The sequence below is a fragment of the Chenopodium quinoa genome, unplaced genomic scaffold (assembly GCF_001683475.1).
Source record: "Chenopodium quinoa cultivar QQ74 unplaced genomic scaffold, ASM168347v1, whole genome shotgun sequence".
NCBI classification, from domain to species: Eukaryota; Viridiplantae; Streptophyta; class Magnoliopsida; order Caryophyllales; family Amaranthaceae; genus Chenopodium; species Chenopodium quinoa.
In genome coordinates, this window is record NW_018744151.1 from 4,639,176 (window position 1) to 4,660,233 (window position 21,058).

General features: G+C 35.8%; 2 protein-coding genes across 4 annotated transcripts; one reads left to right on the top strand and one right to left on the bottom strand.

Moving 5' to 3' along the window:
* Nucleotides 1-1,095: 1,095 nt before the first annotated feature.
* LOC110693691 lies at nt 1,096-8,667 on the bottom strand. 3 transcript variants are annotated; one of them, XM_021870857.1, is made up of 6 exons: nt 8,210-8,667; nt 6,480-7,826; nt 4,100-4,168; nt 3,813-4,011; nt 3,642-3,683; nt 1,096-1,366 (listed from the first exon to the last, which is right to left on the bottom strand). In XM_021870857.1, exons 1-6 carry the CDS (start codon nt 8,210-8,212, stop codon nt 1,344-1,346), a joined length of 1,683 nt encoding a protein of 560 aa, XP_021726549.1. In that variant the 5' UTR covers nt 8,213-8,667; the 3' UTR covers nt 1,096-1,343. The 3 variants fall into 3 exon arrangements, with proteins under 3 accessions (XP_021726549.1, XP_021726548.1, XP_021726547.1); XM_021870856.1 differs by having other exon boundaries at nt 3,595-3,683; nt 4,100-4,165; nt 8,210-8,665; XM_021870855.1 differs by having other exon boundaries at nt 3,595-3,683; nt 8,210-8,664.
* A 2,948-nt stretch (nt 8,668-11,615) lies between these two features.
* LOC110693693 (COP9 signalosome complex subunit 4-like) lies at nt 11,616-20,142 on the top strand. The gene is made up of 14 exons (XM_021870858.1): nt 11,616-11,955; nt 12,090-12,241; nt 13,522-13,625; nt 13,713-13,773; nt 14,168-14,260; nt 14,413-14,513; nt 15,812-15,920; nt 15,996-16,040; nt 16,145-16,213; nt 16,319-16,410; nt 16,525-16,567; nt 17,222-17,281; nt 18,403-18,462; nt 19,570-20,142. Exons 1-14 carry the CDS (start codon nt 11,826-11,828, stop codon nt 19,642-19,644), a joined length of 1,194 nt encoding a protein of 397 aa, XP_021726550.1. The 5' UTR covers nt 11,616-11,825; the 3' UTR covers nt 19,645-20,142.
* The last annotated feature ends 916 nt before the right edge of the window (nt 20,143-21,058 follow it).

The following is a 21,058-nucleotide window of genomic DNA, read 5'->3' on the forward strand; positions in this document are numbered from 1 at the left end:
GTGTGGTGAATTTAATGAATGTACTCTGCATATGCTGGTGAAGTGTGGAGATGCGAAGCTAATATGGTATTTATCGCCACTGAGATTAGAAGTGGAGAACTTTGGCGGGGAAACATTTAGGGAGTGGTGTATTTTGGTCAGGAAGACGTTTAAAGATGTGGCTTGGTGGTATATCTTCTGGAGTATTGCATGGGGAGTATGGTTGAAACGCAATAGGTGGTGTTTTGAAGGGAAGAGATATGAGAGGAGTGAAGTTATTCATAGAGTCGTGAGTATGATTGGGGATTTTGAGCAGGCGCAGGAGATCAGCAACACAAACCCCCCTCCCCCGACCTTCGAGTCGTGTTGGAAACCGCCTTTGGAGGGGGTGATCAAGGTGAACTCTGATGCAGCTGTCTTTGCGTCTGGTGGGGTGGGCCTTGGAGGTGTAATGCGAGATTGTGTTGGTGATGTGGTGGTCTCGACATGCCTTAAGCTGGAAGGTAATTTTGAGGTCGATGTAGTTGAAGCTCTTGCTATGAGACACGCTCTTAACATTGCTATAGACTATGGTTTCCGTAAGTTTTGTTTAGAAACTGATTGCTTGAAGTTACATAATCACCTGGTGAAGAGAATGGCTCCTAGCACTGCCTTTGGGACGATAGTAAAGGATATTCTCCGGCTTACTCTGGCTTGCCATCATGTTTCATTTTCTTTTGTTAGGAGAAGTGGCAATCGGGTTGCTCATAATTTAGCTAAATTATGTTTTTCTTTCGATGAACTTAGAGTGTTGATGGAGGATTTTCCTTGCGATGTAACTGAATTTATCGTGGCTGATCAGAGCCTTGATGTTTGATTTGAATAAAGCTATTGCTTCCCGTCAAAAAAAAAAAAAAAAAAAAAAAAAAAACAATTCACAATCTAGTTCAGTATTATCTTGAAGTTTTGGTTGTTATAACCCATATTGCAGAAATCATTTTTATTGGCTAAAATTGTACAACACCACCAACAACAAAGCCTTAGTCCCAAAATAATTTGGGGTTGGCTAAATTGTCATAAATAACCGTACCATATAAAAAATTGGACATATAAGAAAATAATTTGAAAGAAAAAAGGTGAAGCAAAAGAAAAGACCATTCCATTCTTTATACAAAAATTCATCTACATCCAACACTTTCATCATTTACAAGCACTGGTTTAATATGTTAATCCGGAAAACAAAAATTACTATTACAAAAGTTGAGACCAAATCTTTAAAAAATAATTTTGGTCAACATAGCATATTACTAATCCCACTTTTATACAGTTGGTATTGAAGGAGTTGATACCTAGAAGCAAAAATATAAGATAAGTTCACCAATGCATCAGAGAACCTTGGCATCCTTACCTGCACAATAAGATATTTTCAACACAATAAGCGAAATACGGCCAAATACATGAATTTGGAAACCAGCCATTAAAGTTTGAACTAAATTTGTATAACTAATTCCAACAATGCTACAGGATCTGCAAACTGCATTTTATGGAATAATTGGAGTGTGCATAAGTTAAATTTATACAATAATAATAGGGTTATGTATGTTATTAGCTGAAAAAACAACAGATAAGTTCAGTGTTTTTTGAAAAATTAATTATAAAGGGAGAAGCAAAATTAACAGTCATTACAGATGCAGATAAAAGACAAATGTGAAGGGCTCAAACTGCAAAACAAAATGTAGATTAGACACGGTGTTTAAATAGGATCACAATAATGATGACAATAAAATTGGATAAATTAATAAAATTAAAATGTTGCTCTTGCCACATCCAAATGAGCAGCAAAACAAATAAAAGTCCCAACAGAAAATTAGGCATTCAAATTTATAACAAAAGTCCAGCAAAAAGCTGCTGAATGCTGATATATCATGCATCCAAACAAACTTAACAACCCTAGCAGTCACAAATCACAACAGTGTCCCTCACTCCCTCCCTCTCCTTCCTCCTATCTCTCTTTTTCTTATATGTCATTCAAAAATGTAGCTCCCGTGAAATTCTGAGGTCCATTCAGCTAAAAAAATTCTTGGAAGTATAAAGTATAACGATTTACGAATCATAAAGTAGGTCAACCATTAGTATCTAGGCGTGTGGAAACAAAAACTTATGTAAGGGCCCTTGAACTGATAGGTTATCATTACACTGTATAACGCGGAAACGACTTGAATACCAAAAACGGAAGCATATCAAAAAAAGGGAAAACCTAAAGTCACAGGCATCTCTAGCTTCATTTGCACAAAAACGACAGTATTCAAAAACGTTACGGACTTTGGGGACTCAAAAACTAGGACCAGAAAATTTTGTGCTTCCTAGATAATATCAGTACATGTCAGAATGTTCACTTAAAAGATGAAAAAACAGTTCTTGCTTTAGCAATCACCAATTATGTCATCCAATATCCCAAAACACACACTCTACGTTCAGTGATGCAAGCATCACACTGTAACCATGGAAACAAGGTGACAGCCACACAATAATATTTAGCTTCTAAATACATCAATATAAAATTTAAAAACTAAGAAAGAAAAATAAATGTTTCATGACTAAGTCTTTGTTCTTCACCCAAAATTCCTAATCTAAACTTATTATCCTTTATTTTAAGTTTAAAACTTATTTTAACTATTGACCTTCAACTGAGCTTACTGGCTCTCATCTGTCCTTACTTTAAGTTGTAAATTACACTTGGTATCCCTTATTCAACCTTTTGGGACGTTAGTTAGAGCTAAGAGTGTGTTTGAACTGTACAAGAGAAGGGGGGGGGGGGGTGGAGCATGCAGGAGAGGGAAGAGAAAGGGTGATCTTGCATTTTCACTTCAAATTGTTTCTGACATTATAAGGACTTGGAATCTTGAAAACAGAAGATATATGAATCCTTTTTCATGTTTCCAAGCTCTATTCAGACAGCGTTCAGGTCCTTTAGTTAAACAATGGATAAAAATCCCAGAATAAGGAGCATGGAGTACTATAAATGAAGTCACCACACAATAAATATTTAATCAGATGAATGTAATACGGAGTAAAATAAAGTCTTTCTTTGGCATGTTCAGGGGCATTTTAAAACGTATTCCATAGCACATTCACTTCTTATCTTAATCACTCAAAAGTCTGGTGTTACTTTCAACGTAGTTTCAAGCATTAAAATTTGTAACCAAAGCCTGCTACAATCAAGCCCTAACCGCACGGTTACCAGCATCATTGTAAACCTTGTAATAGAGCATCAACATAGATCACACAAGGTATAGAGCATCATCTCCAGTCATTTTATGGCATACATGATAAGAATAAAGGAAGGAGATTCTCTTTGGATGAGTAAGTCAAACTATGCCTCAATCCCTCACAATTAATATCATTTCTCCCCCACTACAAAGAGTAGACATTAGAAATACAAGTCTACAAGAAAATCTCTTCTTTCCTTTAGACTTTGTTCTATAATCTAATTAAGTTTGGGCACAAATTTATTTTCATTTTTTTTATCATCTCATTACATGCCAGACAAATTTTATCACATAGTTTCTATCACACACAATTTACAACTCAATCAGTAAAATTTTACAGAAGAGTAGGGATGTGCTTACGGCTTACCAGTCTTTATAAATGAGTTTATAATGACTGGTTCCGCTCATCCTTACCATATATGCGCTGAAGTTCCCGGGTCGCAGCCAGGAAAGATTCTGACAAACATGAAAAAGAAAGAATATGAGAAATTGCAAACTCCATTAAAAGAAATATTATTAATAACAAAGGTTGGACTAATTGTTCAATAAAAAAAAAATGAAACGATCAATTTAAACTGCAGTCACCTTTCCAAAGCCTGAATGATTTTTGATTGATGGGAGAACCTGTTATTGTTTGTATAACATCAAACAGCATATTCTGTGGAGTATTCCTAAGCTCTTGAACAATCCCGTAAATGGTTTTCCCGTTCTCAAAGTATATGTGATTGTTGGGGTGTTTGGTTTTGCACCCAGCATGACGCTCATACTCATAAGCATTAATAACCTAAACAAACAAATAATAAATCTGCTCATCAGATCAAATGCCGGCCCAAATTTCCAACAAGAAGTTTAAAGAATAGAATACAACAGACCTTGGAAAAGTTGCATGACTGACATCCACAAAGATATCCAGAACCTTTTATGACGCCACGGAGCTCCTTCTAGGATATAAAAGTACAGTAATATCACCATTAATAAGCTAAAGCCAAAAGGAGACTTTGGTACTAACAGCCCAACTATGACCCATCTTCTCTAAAGGTCCAAATTGCTGATTAACAGAATGGTCTTAACTTTAAGGGGTGCAATTTCATATTGATCTAATGACTGATACCCTGAAGAAAAAGTCAATTTGTTTTTTCCTCTGCTTCCTTCTGCCTTCCCACTCCCTTTCCAACTAAAGCCCATATTCCTACCCTCCCAAGTCCCAAACACCCTTACTAGCTCTAACTCCCAAGTCCCAACCACCCTTACTAGCTCTAACTCCCAATGCCACCTGAGAACTAACATCTACCAGACCACCATCAGAAAAAGAAGCACACCGTTGACAGCTTCCATGCCCTCTTCGACCTACTCTCTTTCTTACCCCCACCATACTCATCTTCTTATCCTTCTTCCTTTAAATCTCCTCCCACTTCCTCTATATGTCACCATGCCAAACCCTTAAGCCAGGTAAATGCTTCAAAACTATCAAAGTACACCAAAAGTTCATATCAGATTTCAATAACTTCAAAAAATTAATCATATTGGCCAAAAAAAACCCTATAATAAGTGCCACTACCCCAACTATTTAATCTTAGCACAGCCATAATAATCAAATATCCCGTTGCCTCTATTTCCACTTCTTATTTTAGTCTCCATAACCTATATGCCATCTCAAAGCAAAAGCTTAAAGCTTGATTCTGTCATCATAACTGGCAATTATATGAAAAATAGCAAAATCAATGACATCCCCAAATTTAGAATAATAAACAAAAGCTAAGCTAGAGGGGGGAATGGATTTATAAAGGGATGAGCTACGCTACAAGGATAACCAAGGAATGGGGTTGCTGAAAAGGGATGCAGGTGCTACTTTTCTGATCAGGAAACGAGTTGCCAACAAGACCAAGTGAGAAGCTAGACAGGAAGGGCAAGATAGGGAAGAGGTGGGGGTACAAGTTCCAAATTTTAATATATAAAACAAAATAGAATAAAGAAGGAAAATTTGTCAAAAATAAACCAACCTTTTAGCTGTTAAGTCGAACTTTTGATTAACTATGAGTAATTCAATCTTTGTTGGGTATTTTCCAAAAATGAGTTATGACCTGGTAGTAACCCGATGTAAAGGTTAAACATGCCATGTGTTAAATTGTAATTAGTTTATTTATTTTAATTATAAATTAATTATTTTTTAAAAAAAAACTCTCCCTCTTCCTCTCTCTACAGCTGTTTCTCTCTCCTCTCCATAAACCTCAACTCCTCTCCCTCCCCTCCACCAATCACCACTACTTTCTCTCTCTCCTCTACCAGTTACCATCCCCCTTTTTTTTTTCTCTCTTCTTCTCCACCACCCCTTCTCTCTTCCCTCCCCCAGACCCCCCTTTCTCTCTTCTTCTCCTTCTCCCTCCACTGGCAGACCTGTTTTCAGTAGTGGCTTCAATTGAGAAAGAGGCAGACCACCTTGCAATGACCATGGAAAAGGCAGCCGCAGATGCAGAAGTAGATACGCCGGCCATTTTCTCCTCTCCTCTTCATGTCTAATCTGCATAGACCACCATCCTTCAAACCCCACCATGGTCCATGGACTGCCACTTATTCATCCATTTAATAGCGGCAAAACCACCAAATAAACTCCACCCAAGTTGCTTCATCAATTTCTATCAATTGCAAACCCTAAACCCCTTTAAACCTTGAAGGTTGATCAGCTAGTGCAGGCTACTTCCCAGTCTTAGGAGGGGTTTGGAGGAGAGAGAGTGGGAGGAGAAAGAAAGGCTGAGGGAGATAAAAAGGGAGAGGTGGGGCGACAGTAATGGAGAAAGTTGTTGGTTGTTTTGGGTGGCTTGAGAGGGGTTGCGGTGGTTGGATGGCTTGGGAACTTGCTGATTATTTAGCTTGCTGGTTACTGGTAAAAAAACCCATTGAAAGTTATTACTTAAACATAGGTCGACTTACTCATAGTTAATCAAAAGTTCAACACATTGTGAGCTAACCGCAAAAATGTTGGTTTTTTTTTTTTTGTATATATTTTCCAAAACAAAATGGAAGCAGTTTACAAAAAGGCCAACCAATCTAACTATAAATGCGGCTCTTTTTAACCTTATTAACAGGCTAGTGCAGGTGAGGACTGTTTTGAAAAGTTACCCCCAAAGGAGTGCCGGTGAGAATGATTTTGAGATGACACCTCCAAATGTGGGACTACTACCAATAAAACACTAGTTGGGACTGCTAATATCAATTTCCCCAAGTCAAAAATGAAAACAAAATAAGTAGATTTACCTCTCGTGACCAAGCAATATATTTCACTGGAACCTCATCCAAAATACCAGTAGAAAGCAAACTTCTCACATTCGAAGGAAAATTGTTGGGAGGTGTCTTCTTCGTTGATTTAATGTCCTCTTTCTTCCTGGAGGTACTTTCTGCTCTAGAAGCATTAACCTGAGCAGCAACTATGGCTGCATCAGCATTCGAGACAGTCAAATCCTTCTGATTTAATGTGTCAGACCTTTGAATAGAAGGTTGACCCATTAGCACTTCATAATTGCATGTGAGTGTCCCTGAAGCATCTAAATCATTATCACCATTATACCCACCAAAGGATATTATGTTACTGTCTCCCTTGTTGAATGAGTGGCCCATGGACAATGAATGATTTTGACCTTTGCTGCTAGATAGAGCAATTGTTGTGGTGCTATCATCCCCTTTGTTGTAATTGTTAGTAGCTGGGATGGAGCTATCACCTCTGTACGTATGATTTATGGAGACCATATTATCCCCTTTGCTGAGGTTTCCCACGCAAATGACATTGTTATCCCCCTTACTAAAGTTTTCAGCCATTGGCATTATATTACAATCAGCACCACTGAATGTATTCGCCATTGACATAGTGCTAACATCAGCCTTGTAGGAATGCCCCATTCCCAATGTGTTGCCAGCATCTTTACTAAATGATTGGTCAATTGATATAAAACCATTGTCTTCCCTACCATAAGAGTCCCCAACTGCTACAATATTTTCCTCCTCTCGGCCATATGTCAGACCCATAGATATACCGCTATCATCTACCTTGCCATAACCATGAGCAGTTGACATAACACCCTCAGATTCTCTAGCATATGCAGGCCTTGTAGGCAATGGCAGGAAGTCCGCAGGATCTCTCACTTCACTAACTTTGACTTTCCTTATCCCACCATAGTTGATCCCTGACTTAGGATCTTCCAATGAATGAGTTATAGATAGACCAAATGAGGAATTACTCCCAAATGGATCCTCCGTAACCTTTCTTCCAGTATTCAAGCTACCCATACTGACAGACGCAATATTTCTCTCATCAAAACTAGTAGACCTAATAGCATCAGTATCAAACAATTGTTCAGTAAATTGACTAGGAACCGAGTTAAAACCAGCCACACCTCCCCAAGGAGAAAGAGTAGAGGTCGGTATTCCAACAAATGAATTGCTACCGGGAACTTCTACAGCTTGCTTCTTGTTCGGTAAATACCCTGCCTCACCACCATCGATAAACCATTGGTGCGAGCGCTTGGGTTCAATTCTAGTAGAATTATCATAACTTATCTCCCCATTAGTTAAACAGCCACCATCCTTCGACATCCAATTCTGATAAGACTGCAACATGCAACACATATTTACTCAAAAAACTACTCTAAATCACATTCAAAATCAAACTTGCTAAAATACACCATTAAAATCACATAAATTTTCTACTACAACATTCCATGAAATCAATATTACCCCAAAATTCAAGCTAATTAAGAAAATGGTGAATTTCCTTGATCAACTTATATAATACTACGTAATTCAGATTGTCATGAAATTCAATTACTGCATCAATCACTATACTACCAAACTAAAAAAATAAACTGAAATTGCCTTAAAATACATTCAAACACAACAATTAAAATACAAATTCATCAGCAAAATTAATCAACAAAATTGAAAATATCAAAATAAAAAATTAATCACTGAGATTAAAGGAAACAAATGTATACCATAAATGCAGTTGTTGAGCAAACTTCACTAAGATCTTAGCACTGAAAATCACGAACACAAGTACCATCAATTCATTTACAGAAACTCACGATCATCAACAATTTCCGACCTTCGATCAAATTCGTCTACAGAAGACGAAACGACGGCGTATGAGGTGGTTCAGGAAGATTGATCGAAAAGATGACGAAAGCGGTGGTTGTAGTGACGGTGGTGTTCTAGAAGATTCTAGAAGAAGGTGAAAACCGGCGGTTGATGGCGGCGGAGGTGGTGGTTGACGGAGGAGGGAGGAGAAGCAGCGTGGTGGCGGTGCGGAGTGTAGAGTGAAACTGATACTGAAAATTGAAAACGTGAGAGGGTGTAAAAGATATTTTTTTGGCTGGTTTTTATTTCCGCTAATTAATATAGTGGGTCTAAAATAACCTTCGCGTTTGCATCTGTTTTTGTTAAATCCTAATCTTGTATATAAATTTTTGTATGTGGCTGGCCACATGGTGCGGCAAAGGTCACTTGTAGGGTGTTACTGGTTTTGTCAAGGGTTACTTGTATTTTGGGGTTACTTATATGGGTGTTACTGGTTTTGGTCGGGGTTACTTATAGGGTGTTACTGATTTTGTCAGAGGGTTACTTGTAGGTGTTACTTGTATTCTGGGGTTACTTGTATGGGTGTTACTGGTTTTGGTCGGGGTTACTTGTATGGGTGTTACTGGTTTTGGTCGGGGTTACTTGTATGGGTGTTACTGTTTTGGTCGGGGTTACTTATAGAGTGTTATTGGTTTTGTCAGGGGTTACTTGTAGGTGTTACTTGTATTCTGGGGTTACTTGTATGGGTGTTACTGGTTTTGGTCGGGGTTACTTGTAGAGTGTTACTGGTTTTGTCATGTGTTACTTGTATGGCTGTTATTGGTTTTGATCAGGGGATACTTGTAGGGTGTTACTGGTTTGGTATGGGATTTTGATCTGGAGTTATCTAGAATACAAGTAACACATACAAGTAACCCCACGATACAAGTAACCGATACAAGTAACACCCTACAAGTAACCCATACAAGTAACCTCAAAATACAAGTAACCCTAAAATACAAGTAACCGTGCCGCATCATGTGGCTTGCCGCATGGAAAAACCTCTGAATCTTGTAAATCCTTGCATTTGCATCTGTTTCGTAGATACTCGTTGACATAATGAGATTAACAACTAACGAATAACGATACCCATTGTGTTTGCATCTATTTCATAGTATTTGACTTGGAAATCTTCGTTGACAAAACGAGATTAATGGCAAACGATAACCTTTGCATTTTTATCCGTTTCATAGATTCTAACTTGTGAATCTTCATTGACATAATGAGATTTACGACTAAGCGATTTTAGGCAATGATAATAATTGGATTTTTTTTGTAAATTACCACCCTAAAATTTAACATGTGTTGAAATAATCACCCATTTTTGTTGAAATTAAAAATAACCACCCATATTTTACAAAATTGTAGGTTTTACCACCCTACCTATACTCCGATCAGTTTTCCGAGCATGTGCCCCACAATTTCATTATGAAGAACCCTAATTTTCAATTCAAGTTAAATTGAATGAATCAAACAACGATTACATCGTTAAATTCCTAATAAAACACATTCCAAACAAAAAATATCGTATAACTTGAATTCTACTTCATTAAAACATTGCAAAATAACTAAAAAATAAATAAATATTAAGTGCGATCTTCAATTACCTTGATGTACAAATTGGTGTAAAAAAAATTTAAGTACGTTCTTTAAAGGATTCGCTTGTCAATTTGCAAAACTTGGAGTAAAAATCGGTAGAATTTATGAAAAAAATGAAGAATTTTAAGTTTGGTAGTAGTTTGTGAAACAAGGGAGGAAATAAATCGAGAAATAACTTTTATAAAAATAAAAAACAGCCGTTATGTGGGGCCGATGCTCGAAAAACTGGTCGGAGTATAGGTCGGATGGTAAAACCTACATTTTTTGTAAAATATGGGTGGTTATTTAATTTTTTTAAAAATGGGTGGTTATTTCAATACATGGTACATTTTGGGGCGGTAATTTACAAAAAAATCCTTGTGAGTTAATATTTTGGTGCAAATTTAAGATACTCCATATAAAATTTTTGTTAGTATGAATATCTATGTGAATACTAATATTGATTCATTGGATTTGCGTATGAAGCTATGAACATTGAATTTAGGCGACTAAAAAAGCAATTTGAAATTCAAAGTTGGTTCATTGGTTGTGTACCAACATGGAATTTGGCAATTAAGGAAGCAATCTAGACTTTAGTGCTGCTCAAAAGTCAAAACTAGTAAAAAATTAAAGCATAGTAAATCTTTTGTCCAAAGTTGTTGTATGATTTAACAAAGCAATACGTACCATTTTAGATCACTAGGGAAAAATTTGAGTTAATATTCAAATTAAAAACTTAAAAGACTTAAGGCCTGTTCCGATTCCCTGTTTGAATATTGTATAAGAAAAGGAAATTAGGAAATGAAGTGAACTCTCAACCTTTAATGACACATATGACTATTTAACCATTTAAGGGCCTGTTCTCATACGTTGAAAATCAGTTCAGTTCAACTCCTAATTTCCTTCTCTTATAAAATATTCATTTCACTTCAGTTCAGTTCAGCTGAGTTCAGTCAATGAGAACAGGCCCTAAGCCAATATCAACTACTCCGTATGTTATTTATATGGAAAAAAAAATTCTTATAACTACAAACCATAAGATTTAATAATAATAAAAAAAAACTATATTCAAAGAATAACTTAATTTTGGTTTAACAATGACAATTGCAGTTTTAAAAAGCCTTTTAAAAAAATTACCCTTTTTTTTTAGGAAAATTATTGATTGTACGTCTACAACAATAGCAACCCGGTGCAACGCCCAGGGTCACTCGCTAGTTAATCCATTAAAGATGGAAGCTATAAGAGTTTAAAGTTAGTAGTTATAGCAAAAGACACCACAAAAGTTTAAAGTTAGTAGTTTATCAAAAGACACTACAAGAGTTTAAAGATAGTTGTTTTAGCAACACAACCATACATAAGAATAGTCCCAAATTAATCGCCAAATTTCAACTTACAAGAGTTGAGAATTTTAATATGACTGCCAAAAAATTACCAAAATATATCAATGATTTTAAGGCAATTTACAAAATTAAAGTTTTTAATGTAAAAATTCATTTTTTTTACTACTTGATTGATAGGTTAAGCATGTAGGGTCTAGATTAACGGGTTGTCGTGTAACCCATTTATATAACCGGCTTATGTGTGTCGGTTTGTAATTGAAAATTTCAACCCTGATTCGTGTTGGGTTCGGATCAACCCGATTATGTAAATGAGTCTAAAATTCTTGATCTAAATACGCTTATTTCGAATCGGGGGTTCATTTCAATTTATCGTGTCGTATTAGCTTTTAACAAAGTTGATTTTTCCTCTCAAACACTAAAAAAATACTCACTCTTTCGTATCCTTCTCTCACCTTCTCTAATCTCCAGTTCTCGACTGTACACAAAACCCTCTGAAATTCCATCTGCCATAACTAGGTTTTGAAAATCCCCAAATTTCGAAATCAATTCACATCAAATTAACCAAAAATCCAAACCTATGGATAGCGCATTAGCAAGTGCCGCTGCAATCGGCGATCAGAGGCAGAAAATCGAACAATATCGTCACATTCTCTCTACTGTGTTATCCTCCAATGATGTTTCTCAAGCCAAAAAGTTCATCGATCACAGTACCTTCTCTCTCCTCTTTCCTTTTCGTCTAATTCAATTTCCAATTAATTTTGTTTTTTATTTTTCAATATTGATGCATTTTTTTTTTCAGAAATTTCAATAATGTGTTTGATTTTTGTATGATGAATTACAGTGTTGTCGGATGATGTTCCGCTGGTGGTTTCGCGGCAGCTTTTGCAGAGTTTTACGCAAGAATTAGGGAAGTTGGAGGCCGAACTTCAGAAGGAAATTGCTCATTATACCCTTCAGCAGATTCAACCTCGCGTTGTTTCTTTCGAGGAGCAGGTTTTTTTATTACTCCATTTTTTATTTACAGGATTAGTATCTGTATTGTGCTTCGTTGAGTGCTTATGTTAGTTGTGTTAAATTTGTCGAAATTTCGGAATAAATGGGGCGCTTTTTTAGTATTGAGAGATTTTACTCGTTTGGTTATTTATTGGTTGCTTAAATTCGGTCAGTATTGATGGCGTTTCGTTCAGTTTTTGGAGTTTTAATTTGTTTAGTTATTAGTTGTGTAAAATTCGTATAATTTGTTTAATTCAAATCATTTTCGGACTAAGGCATTATTGTTGTTGTATTAGTAAAATTTGTCATAAGTTTGGTATACTAGTTGCTATTTGTTAAGTGGGGTGTTGGGGTATGGGAGGAATTATCTGCATGCAAAGAAGTGCTTGGATGACGAGCTTTTTTTATATGGCCAAATTGTCTCGAGTTGAGGATTTGAAGTTGTGATTTCGAAGTTGAACTTTATTTTTGGTGCCTGTGTAAAATGTGCTGACCATATAACGAGCATGTTTGGCAACAATGCGGAATCTTGTATGTCTCCAAGGGTTCAAGTGTGATTTGGAGTAGTAAACGACTATAGAACATAGGATACTTAATGTTAGCCTGAGAGGTTTTGGACATTTATTCAGGAAGGAAGAGTATATTCACTTAATGTTGATACTGGTAGTGAAATAATCTGTCTTGAAATGGGCCCCATATCTATTGATGGTGAAATTATTACACTTCTGTGCCATAAGCATGTAACAGCTACCCTTTTGGCATTTTGGTCATGTATGTACAAGTGGATAACTAATACCAAGACCCAATATAGAAGACGTAGAATTGATATGTTTGAGGTTTTACTTGTCCTAAAAAAAATAAGCTTAATTGTGATGGTACCATAATCCCAGGTGAAAGATGATTAGTGGGAGGCATTTGCAAATGATTTAACCCTCAAGAGCACATTGCTGTTTAATAGTGGGGTACTTGTAGTACTGAGCTAGCAGTGTTTGGCCACTTTTGTTCACCATCAACTTGAATTTTATTGTCATCTTCTGATCCTTGATCTATTCATAGCGTGGAATTCAGAATCCTGATTTAGGGCCTGTTTACATTTATTGAAGTAAGCTGAATTGAACTGATTAGAGCTGAAGTGAATTGAACTGATTAGAGCTGAGATGATTAGAGCTAAAATAAATATTTTATGAGAGAAGGAAATTAGGAGCTGAACAACTAATTTTTTTCTCTTAGAACTAGAAGACATAATCTTGAGTTTCATATTTCTTTGTCTTGACTTGCAGGCCCTAACCATCAGGGAAAAGCTGGCTGAGTTGTATGAGTCTGAGCAACAATGGTCAAAAGCAGCTCAGATGCTCAGTGGAATTGATTTGGATTCTGGAATGAGGTCAGACTTTATTCTCTTAGTGCACTATTCGTTGTCATGCTTGACCCTTAAGTTTAATAATTTTCATTTTTTTTTTATATTCTTCAGAGGGATTGATGATTCCTACAGGCTATTAAAATGTGTTCAGATTGCCCGTTTGTATCTTGAGGTACTTGGCATTGTTAATTTTCTGTATATATTACATTTTGCCCCACTCGGTTGGAAATAAGCCATACTATCTATTCGATAAAGAGATTTTTGTGTATCTCATTGGTTTTGAGTTGTTGAGTGTTTATTTAGTTATCTTCTAATGCCTTGGAATTGGCTAGTAAAGTTTCTTAACAATGTCCAATGTCAAAAACCATCCTAAGAATAAGGTTTCTCTAGATGAAACAATGTTGTCAGAGGTTAATAGGATCTTGGAGGGGGGATGGGTTGCTCACCTAACCATTATTGTTGCTCTTTCTTCTTATTTGAGAGGAACATCCAGAAAGCTCATAGAAGTTTGGTTTCAGTATTTCAAATTTTCAACAAAGTTAACGTCATGTTTGTTATTTTTGAAGGATGATGATGCTGTAAATGCTGAAGCTTTTATCAACAAAGCATCTTTCCTGGTCAGCAACAGCCAAAATGAAGTATTAAATTTGCAATATAAGGTTGATATTTTTACCTTTTTGTGAGGAATGCTGCTTCTTTCTTTTTTTCTTTTTTTCTTTTATTTTATTTATTTATTTTATTTTATTTTTTTTTTTTTTTTTTTTGCAAAGCTGTACATTTTCTGATGCATCTTGCCTTCATTTGTGCATAGGTTTGTTATGCAAGGATCCTAGACTTGAAAAGAAAGTTCTTAGAAGCAGCACTACGATATTATGACATATCTCAGATTGAGAAGCGACAAATAGGAGAGGAGTATGTGTTGAAAACCTAATAATTGTTCTTATTTTTAAAATATTTCATTCCGTTGACTTTATTACTCTCCGAATAGATGAGATTTTTGCTTATAATAGATACAAATAGGGGGACCTTTAATAATCGTGCTGTGTATGCTTCATGTGAAAACAAGTGGTAGTATCATGTTGATCTTTGCTCTTTTATTTATTGTGATCTGAATTTTAGTAATGTATCTGATTTGTCGAGCCCAAGGTACTGAATTTGCTGATCACCTTATTAATATGACTTTGAATGTGCCAATCGGTACTAAACTTTTAGATTAGGTTAACATAAGTAAGGTGGCACATTATATTTTGGTACCCGTTCCATGAACCAGAATGTACTGTGGTCTAGGTACCTTTGATCAAGGCTTGATTTGTTGCTATTATAAAGTTCTAGTAAGACTAATAATTATGATAATTTTAGACTTGCTATGATTCTTGTGCAAAGAATGAAAATTTGGTCTATAGTTGTAAATTTGTGACTATCCCATTGTGTTCCTGGTATCTTCCCTAAACAGTTCAGGGTCCGAAATTAGATTCCATGGTACATTGACTCTCATTGCAGTTCAAATCTTCTGTAAAATACCAGAATTTGGACATAGGTGCATGTACGCTTTAGTTTGTGGGCAAATCACATATACTATTTGGAAAAAGGTTGAGTATGACACTTTGATATAGATATCTATGTTGGATAATGGGAGCTTTCATAGGCTGTTAATAGTTTTCCTTTAACATTAATTGGTTCCAGGCCTTCTGGAGTTCCAGTAGTGTGCAGTTTGGAATGTGGTTAATCAACTTTCTATATTCCAACATCCACAAACAAGCTTATTGATGTGTCAACTTGAACAAACACCTGATACGTGTATCTAGTAATATGAATGGCTGCTTTTGATTGTGAAAATCAATGTAGTAGCAGCTGGTGAACTTTTTAAAAAAAATTGCAACTGTTGCAATGTTGCAATCACATGAACCTGGTTAATAAATTAATGGGTATAGGTCATTGTGCTTGGCGGGTAATTTGTGTGCGTGTGTATATATATATTCGAATCTCATGGTTTTCTGTAGTTTTATACAATTGGATGTTATTGTTGAGGTCAAGACAGTCAAGTAAATATAATAAGATATATATGCTGCAATAACTTTACTGTGTCTCTTCTTTTTTGTTCTTCTAATTTTTTGGGTGGGTGAGAGAGGGGTGGAGATGCTTGACTGCTTGAGACTTTTGATGTTGAGAATTATTAGCATGCTGACTTTTTATATGTTTTGTTTTGAAAGGGAAATTGACGAAGCAGCACTAGAGCAAGCTTTATCAGCTGCTGTCACCTGCACGATATTGGCTGGTGCTGGGCCCCAACGTTCTCGGGTTCTTGCTACATTGTACAAGGTATGCATCTTTACTTGATGAGTCGAATATGTTGCTTTTTCCCCCCTTGATGCTTAAATTTTGAACTTTTTACAGGATGAACGTTGCTCAAAGTTAAAGATCTATCCAATACTGCAGAAGGTTATCTCTGCCTTTTCCATTGTAGTTTAGCATACATGTGATAATCTCTGTCAATTGTTTTGACTTCCATTTCTTTAACATACTACGAATACTTGATAATTTAGGTTTATCTAGAAAGGATTCTGAGAAAACCTGAGATCGATGCATTTGCAGAAGAATTGAAACCACATCAGGTTGTAGACTGAACTCTACCCTGTATCCTCAATTTCTCGTTGAATTATGTACTTTCAGGGCTATGGCTAATTTTTATGAAAATTCCACACCTAATTTTCTGACAGAAAGCACTTTTGCCCGACAATTTTACTGTGCTTGATAGAGCAATGATTGAGCACAATCTTCTAAGTGCTAGTAAACTTTACACGAACATAAGGTGAGTAATTCCTTCCTTCCTGCCCCTTGTACAAAAGGAAAAGGTTTGAACTGTTTCATTACTTCCATTAATTGCTATTGACCTTAATCATAATGTCTTTTTGTCATTGTGTAGCTTTGGTGAATTGGGTACATTGCTTGGCATCCCTCCTCATAAGGTTGGTTTTTATCTTGCTTGAGTATACTTTGATAATTGGTATTTTTTTTTTTTTTTTTTTGTTGCTTGAGTATGCTTTTAGAAATGCTTTATTTGAATTTGCAATCCCTCTATCATATATTCTATATTTCTATGTATGGTGGTATTTTGGGTTTATATTGGTGTCTTTAGGTTGCGTGGTTGTGCAATGTAAGATGTAACAACTGTAATGCTTAGTTCGAGTCTTCACCATGTTCATGTTTTCTTTAAAATGAGTTGTTAGTGCTATGATTCTCTTGAGCGTTGGGACGATAAAAGATGAGTGTATTATGCTATTCTTGAGGTCATTTGATTTTATTTGGTCATCCGTCTTCATTGGGACGTAAAGTGGAATTTAGACTAGTGTTTATCAGTATTCTTGTATTTTTCAATCATGCCTATTATTTCTTGCCATTTTATTTTTTGTTTTGAAGATGTTGGTGACTACTTATTGAGATTGAATGTCACCTACAAACTGTAAATGGCTTTTTGGTTCAAGTTCTCTTAAGTTGCAACACCAGTGCTTGTTTACGTTTCAAATGATTTTCTTACTTTCCTATCATATACCTCTCTCATCGAGGTTCTAGTACGCTTTTGGGAGTTGGATATTTTTTAATTTGTTTTTGTTTCCGGGCAGGCTGAGAAGATTGCTTCAAAAATGATATATGAAGATCGAATGAGGGGCTCAATTGATCAGGTATGGTTAAATTTGATCTTATGAATCGTCTTTGAACTTTACTCATTGAAAATTGTTAACGTTCGGGGATTCAATTTGAATAGCGTTATGTCCTTTAAGAGGGAAAAAGAGGAATGGTTCTTGAATAAAAAAGTAAATTGATTGATAAATTAGTCATTCTTACACAATCCAGATTATAGTATGTGATATATGATTGTTGCTTTTTCAGTGGTGAGCATGATATGAACAGGGAATAGGAAAATTTATGTTATGATTGTTATGTATTCAACATCCATCTTTGTTATCCCAAATATTTCAATATGTATGGTGTCCAAAATGGCAACATGTTATGGATGAGTTATAAGAATATGGGTTTTGGGTAGAATTTTTTTTCTTTTTTTTTAAAAAAAGGGTAACATAATTTGTCAATGTGGGACACTGCTGAAGCATCAAACATAATTAATAAATACCCATGGCATAGCACAAGACCTTGGGTGATACTTCCTCCGTTCCAATAATATTGCAACAAGGACGAAATTACGCATCTCAAAGCACACTTTTTAAAATTAAATATCTATAATTCTATAAGAGTAAAAAATTATAAAAAGTTGATATTGAGTAAGTATTTTATGAGACAAATCTAAAAATCCCACATGAAGATTATTTACTTAATGTATTAATCATAAAATGTGGTCAAACAAGCATGATCAATTGTGCAAAAGTCTAGTTGCAATATTACTAGAGTGGAGGAAGTATCATATCGCTCTTGGTGGGCATCTGACCTAAACCTGGCATGGAGTAATAGATGTTATAGCTCTACTCTGCTCTGCATTTAAAAGATATTCACGTTTGGGTTGACACATGGAGGATTAGTGTTCACTGTGAACTATTTGGTAGTGGATAGGAAATTGCTAAGAGAAAATGTTATGATAGAGAGAGAGAGAGAGAGAGAGAATGAGTCAACGTGGCCGAAAGAAAATGAAAAGATTTCTTAAACCTAAATAGGCTGTGAAAATTATTGAGGTACAGAGGGAGTCTTTTTTTTTGAGAAGTTGGGTTATTGATGTATACAGCACAATTAGAAAAGTAGTTGGCTTGCTTTATCTTAATGTGTGTTTGTGGTTGAATAATTCATGCATCAGGTGGAAGCTGTCATACATTTTGAAGACGACACAGAGGAACTGCAACAGTGGGACCAGCAGGTAATTCCTATTATATCTTGCTTGGAATTTGAAAGAACTTGAAAATTAATTGCCCCCCCCCCCAACTCTCTCTCACACACACACACAAAAAAAAAAAAAAAAAAAAAAAAAAAAAAACTGGGCTGGGAAAGAGATGTAGAATTGTAGAAAGTAAAATATGACTTTACAAAGGTAGAGTCGGGGCTGTCTTTTCGCGCAACAAGACCTTGATTACACATGCAGAAGCTTTTCATGCCCAACCAGGGCCTTTGTGAGACATGATAGAATATTTATGAATCCCAGATCACTTCTTCTTTACGAGAGTTTGAAGTGATAGAATCTAGATTGTGAAACATCACTGCCTAAAGAATCCATTATCAGAGTTGCAACTTTCTTGATCACTAACTGGTTTAGTCTCCTTGTGTACATTAGAGATTGAGCTTTCTATTTTTGTGCTGCATCTGATTAACTGTTATAAACACCCTTAATTTGAGGCAGCTATGTGGATTCTTAAGACACTTATGTACAAAGCAAAGTGATCAATCAATTATTTTTACCGATCTCGGCTCCCTTGTTGTAAAGGCATGAGGATCGTTAAATTTAAAATTTGTAAAACTAACCTTCATTAATGTCTGGGATAGTATACATGTAACCAAGCATTCAATACATACTTTGAAATTTCTACCAAGACAATCAATTACCAAGAATAATTAGTGAGATGAAAGATGGTCACCTTGTCTGAGTTTCTTCTTGCCTTGAAGCTTCCCTGTTATGAAACATTGGGAGTCTTAAGATCATATCTTCAAAACTCTCAGGCTAAGTAAAAGTAAATCACACTGCATTTTGAAAACTCTTGAGGCTGGAAACTGTTTAGTAGTCATACAAGTTTGGTTGATTTCAAGCTTAATGCTTTTATCCCTCTTATCTCTTGCGCCAATATATACACATGCGTGACTGGATACATTGTGACATAGGTTGCAGATAAAGTGAGGGGAATGGAAATTTCTTCATTTGTTGGCGTAGAGTAAAATAGTGTGCTTTGGCATGCTAATACATTAAGCTTCTTTTTTTTTTTTTTTTTTTTTTTTTTGTGGCATGCTAATACATTAAGCTTGTCAAACTCTGCAGATAGCTGGCTTATGTCAATCCCTTAATGATATCCTTGATGGCATGGCGAAGAAAATTTATCAAATTCCTGTTTAATCAGGATGCAATTCAGTCACAGCTGCTGGAATTGTTGAGGCTGAAGACTTTTGGCATGACAATTTAATTCGTATATTGCAGTTGCTCCTGCATTTGCATACAAGAGCAATCAGCTTCTTTGGTTGGGCTTTTCTTCTTTGGGGAGAGAAGGCGCTAGATAGGGTGTATAGAAATCTCACTTGATGAAACTGATTCTAACTTGTCAAGGAAGTCATCATTTTGCTAAGATCCTGTCTTCCTTTTTTAAACTCGCTTGTCCATCTGCTTCTGGTGGACAGTATCAATACAAATTGTTTCATTTGCACAGAAAGTTCCTGAATTTTATTCTTGTCAACCAATTTTGGTTGTCAATTTTTCTACTACTTGTTTTCCGGTTGACAAATTGAATGCATTTGGGAAATTATCAGTTGTTCCAGGTTTTGTATTGTATTGGATTTTTTGTTGGATGATATCCTCCTCCAATTGATGAAAATTATGGTGTCAAACAAAGTTATTTCACTGTGGTGTAGATCACAACCAATGCAATCATGCTTTCATAACACAACACTGTCTTATACTACAATATATATATGCATACATTCATGACAGTGCAACCTCTTTGCATTTTGTAAAGTTGGCTGAAATTAAGGCATCCATGATTCCATGGATCCCCAAGAGTAACCCTCAAAACTATGGAAGCTAATTGACCAAACTTCAGTTTCCTACAATTAAACACCCGTAGATTTATTATACTACGTATCTAATTAGCTATGCATGAAAGGAACATTCTAACAATGTAATAAACGGACCGGCAACGGATCGGATTCGGGTTGGATATAGCAAAATTCAAAGATCCGTTTACTAAATGGACTCTAGGCTGGGATTCGAATCCAGTTCGAGTCTGATCCGACTCGTAATTTTAGAATCCGAATCCGATCCGTTATTCGGACCTCCGAATAATCCAAATACTTTTTTTTTGAAATGTGTGATGTGCTTATAATTGCTTGTATTGTCCCTAATATACTTCATTTCTTAAGTCATATTGTCTCAAATAGGACTCGGATTGGACTCCGTCGGACTTTGTGTAGGGTCCAAGTCAGATCCGCCTCCTATTTGGATTCGAATTATTGTTAAACGGGTTTAGATTGGACTTTTTCTCCGGAGCATATTCGAATTGAACTCGGATTGAATTGAGATTCCTAACACAGTTTCCGATTAATTATAATTTTGGATTTAAAGTGTCGACAAGGTAAATACTAATTAGTATGTTATCCGCATTCTAAACACATAATTTGCCTTTATACATTTAAACAAATAGGAGGAACATTTGAAAATTATCCCCTTAGCAGCGGTTGAGGGTATGACTATTGTACCAAGTAGCGCCGTAACGGTTTAGAACATCAACTATCAAGTAATGATGTCTTATATACTCTTG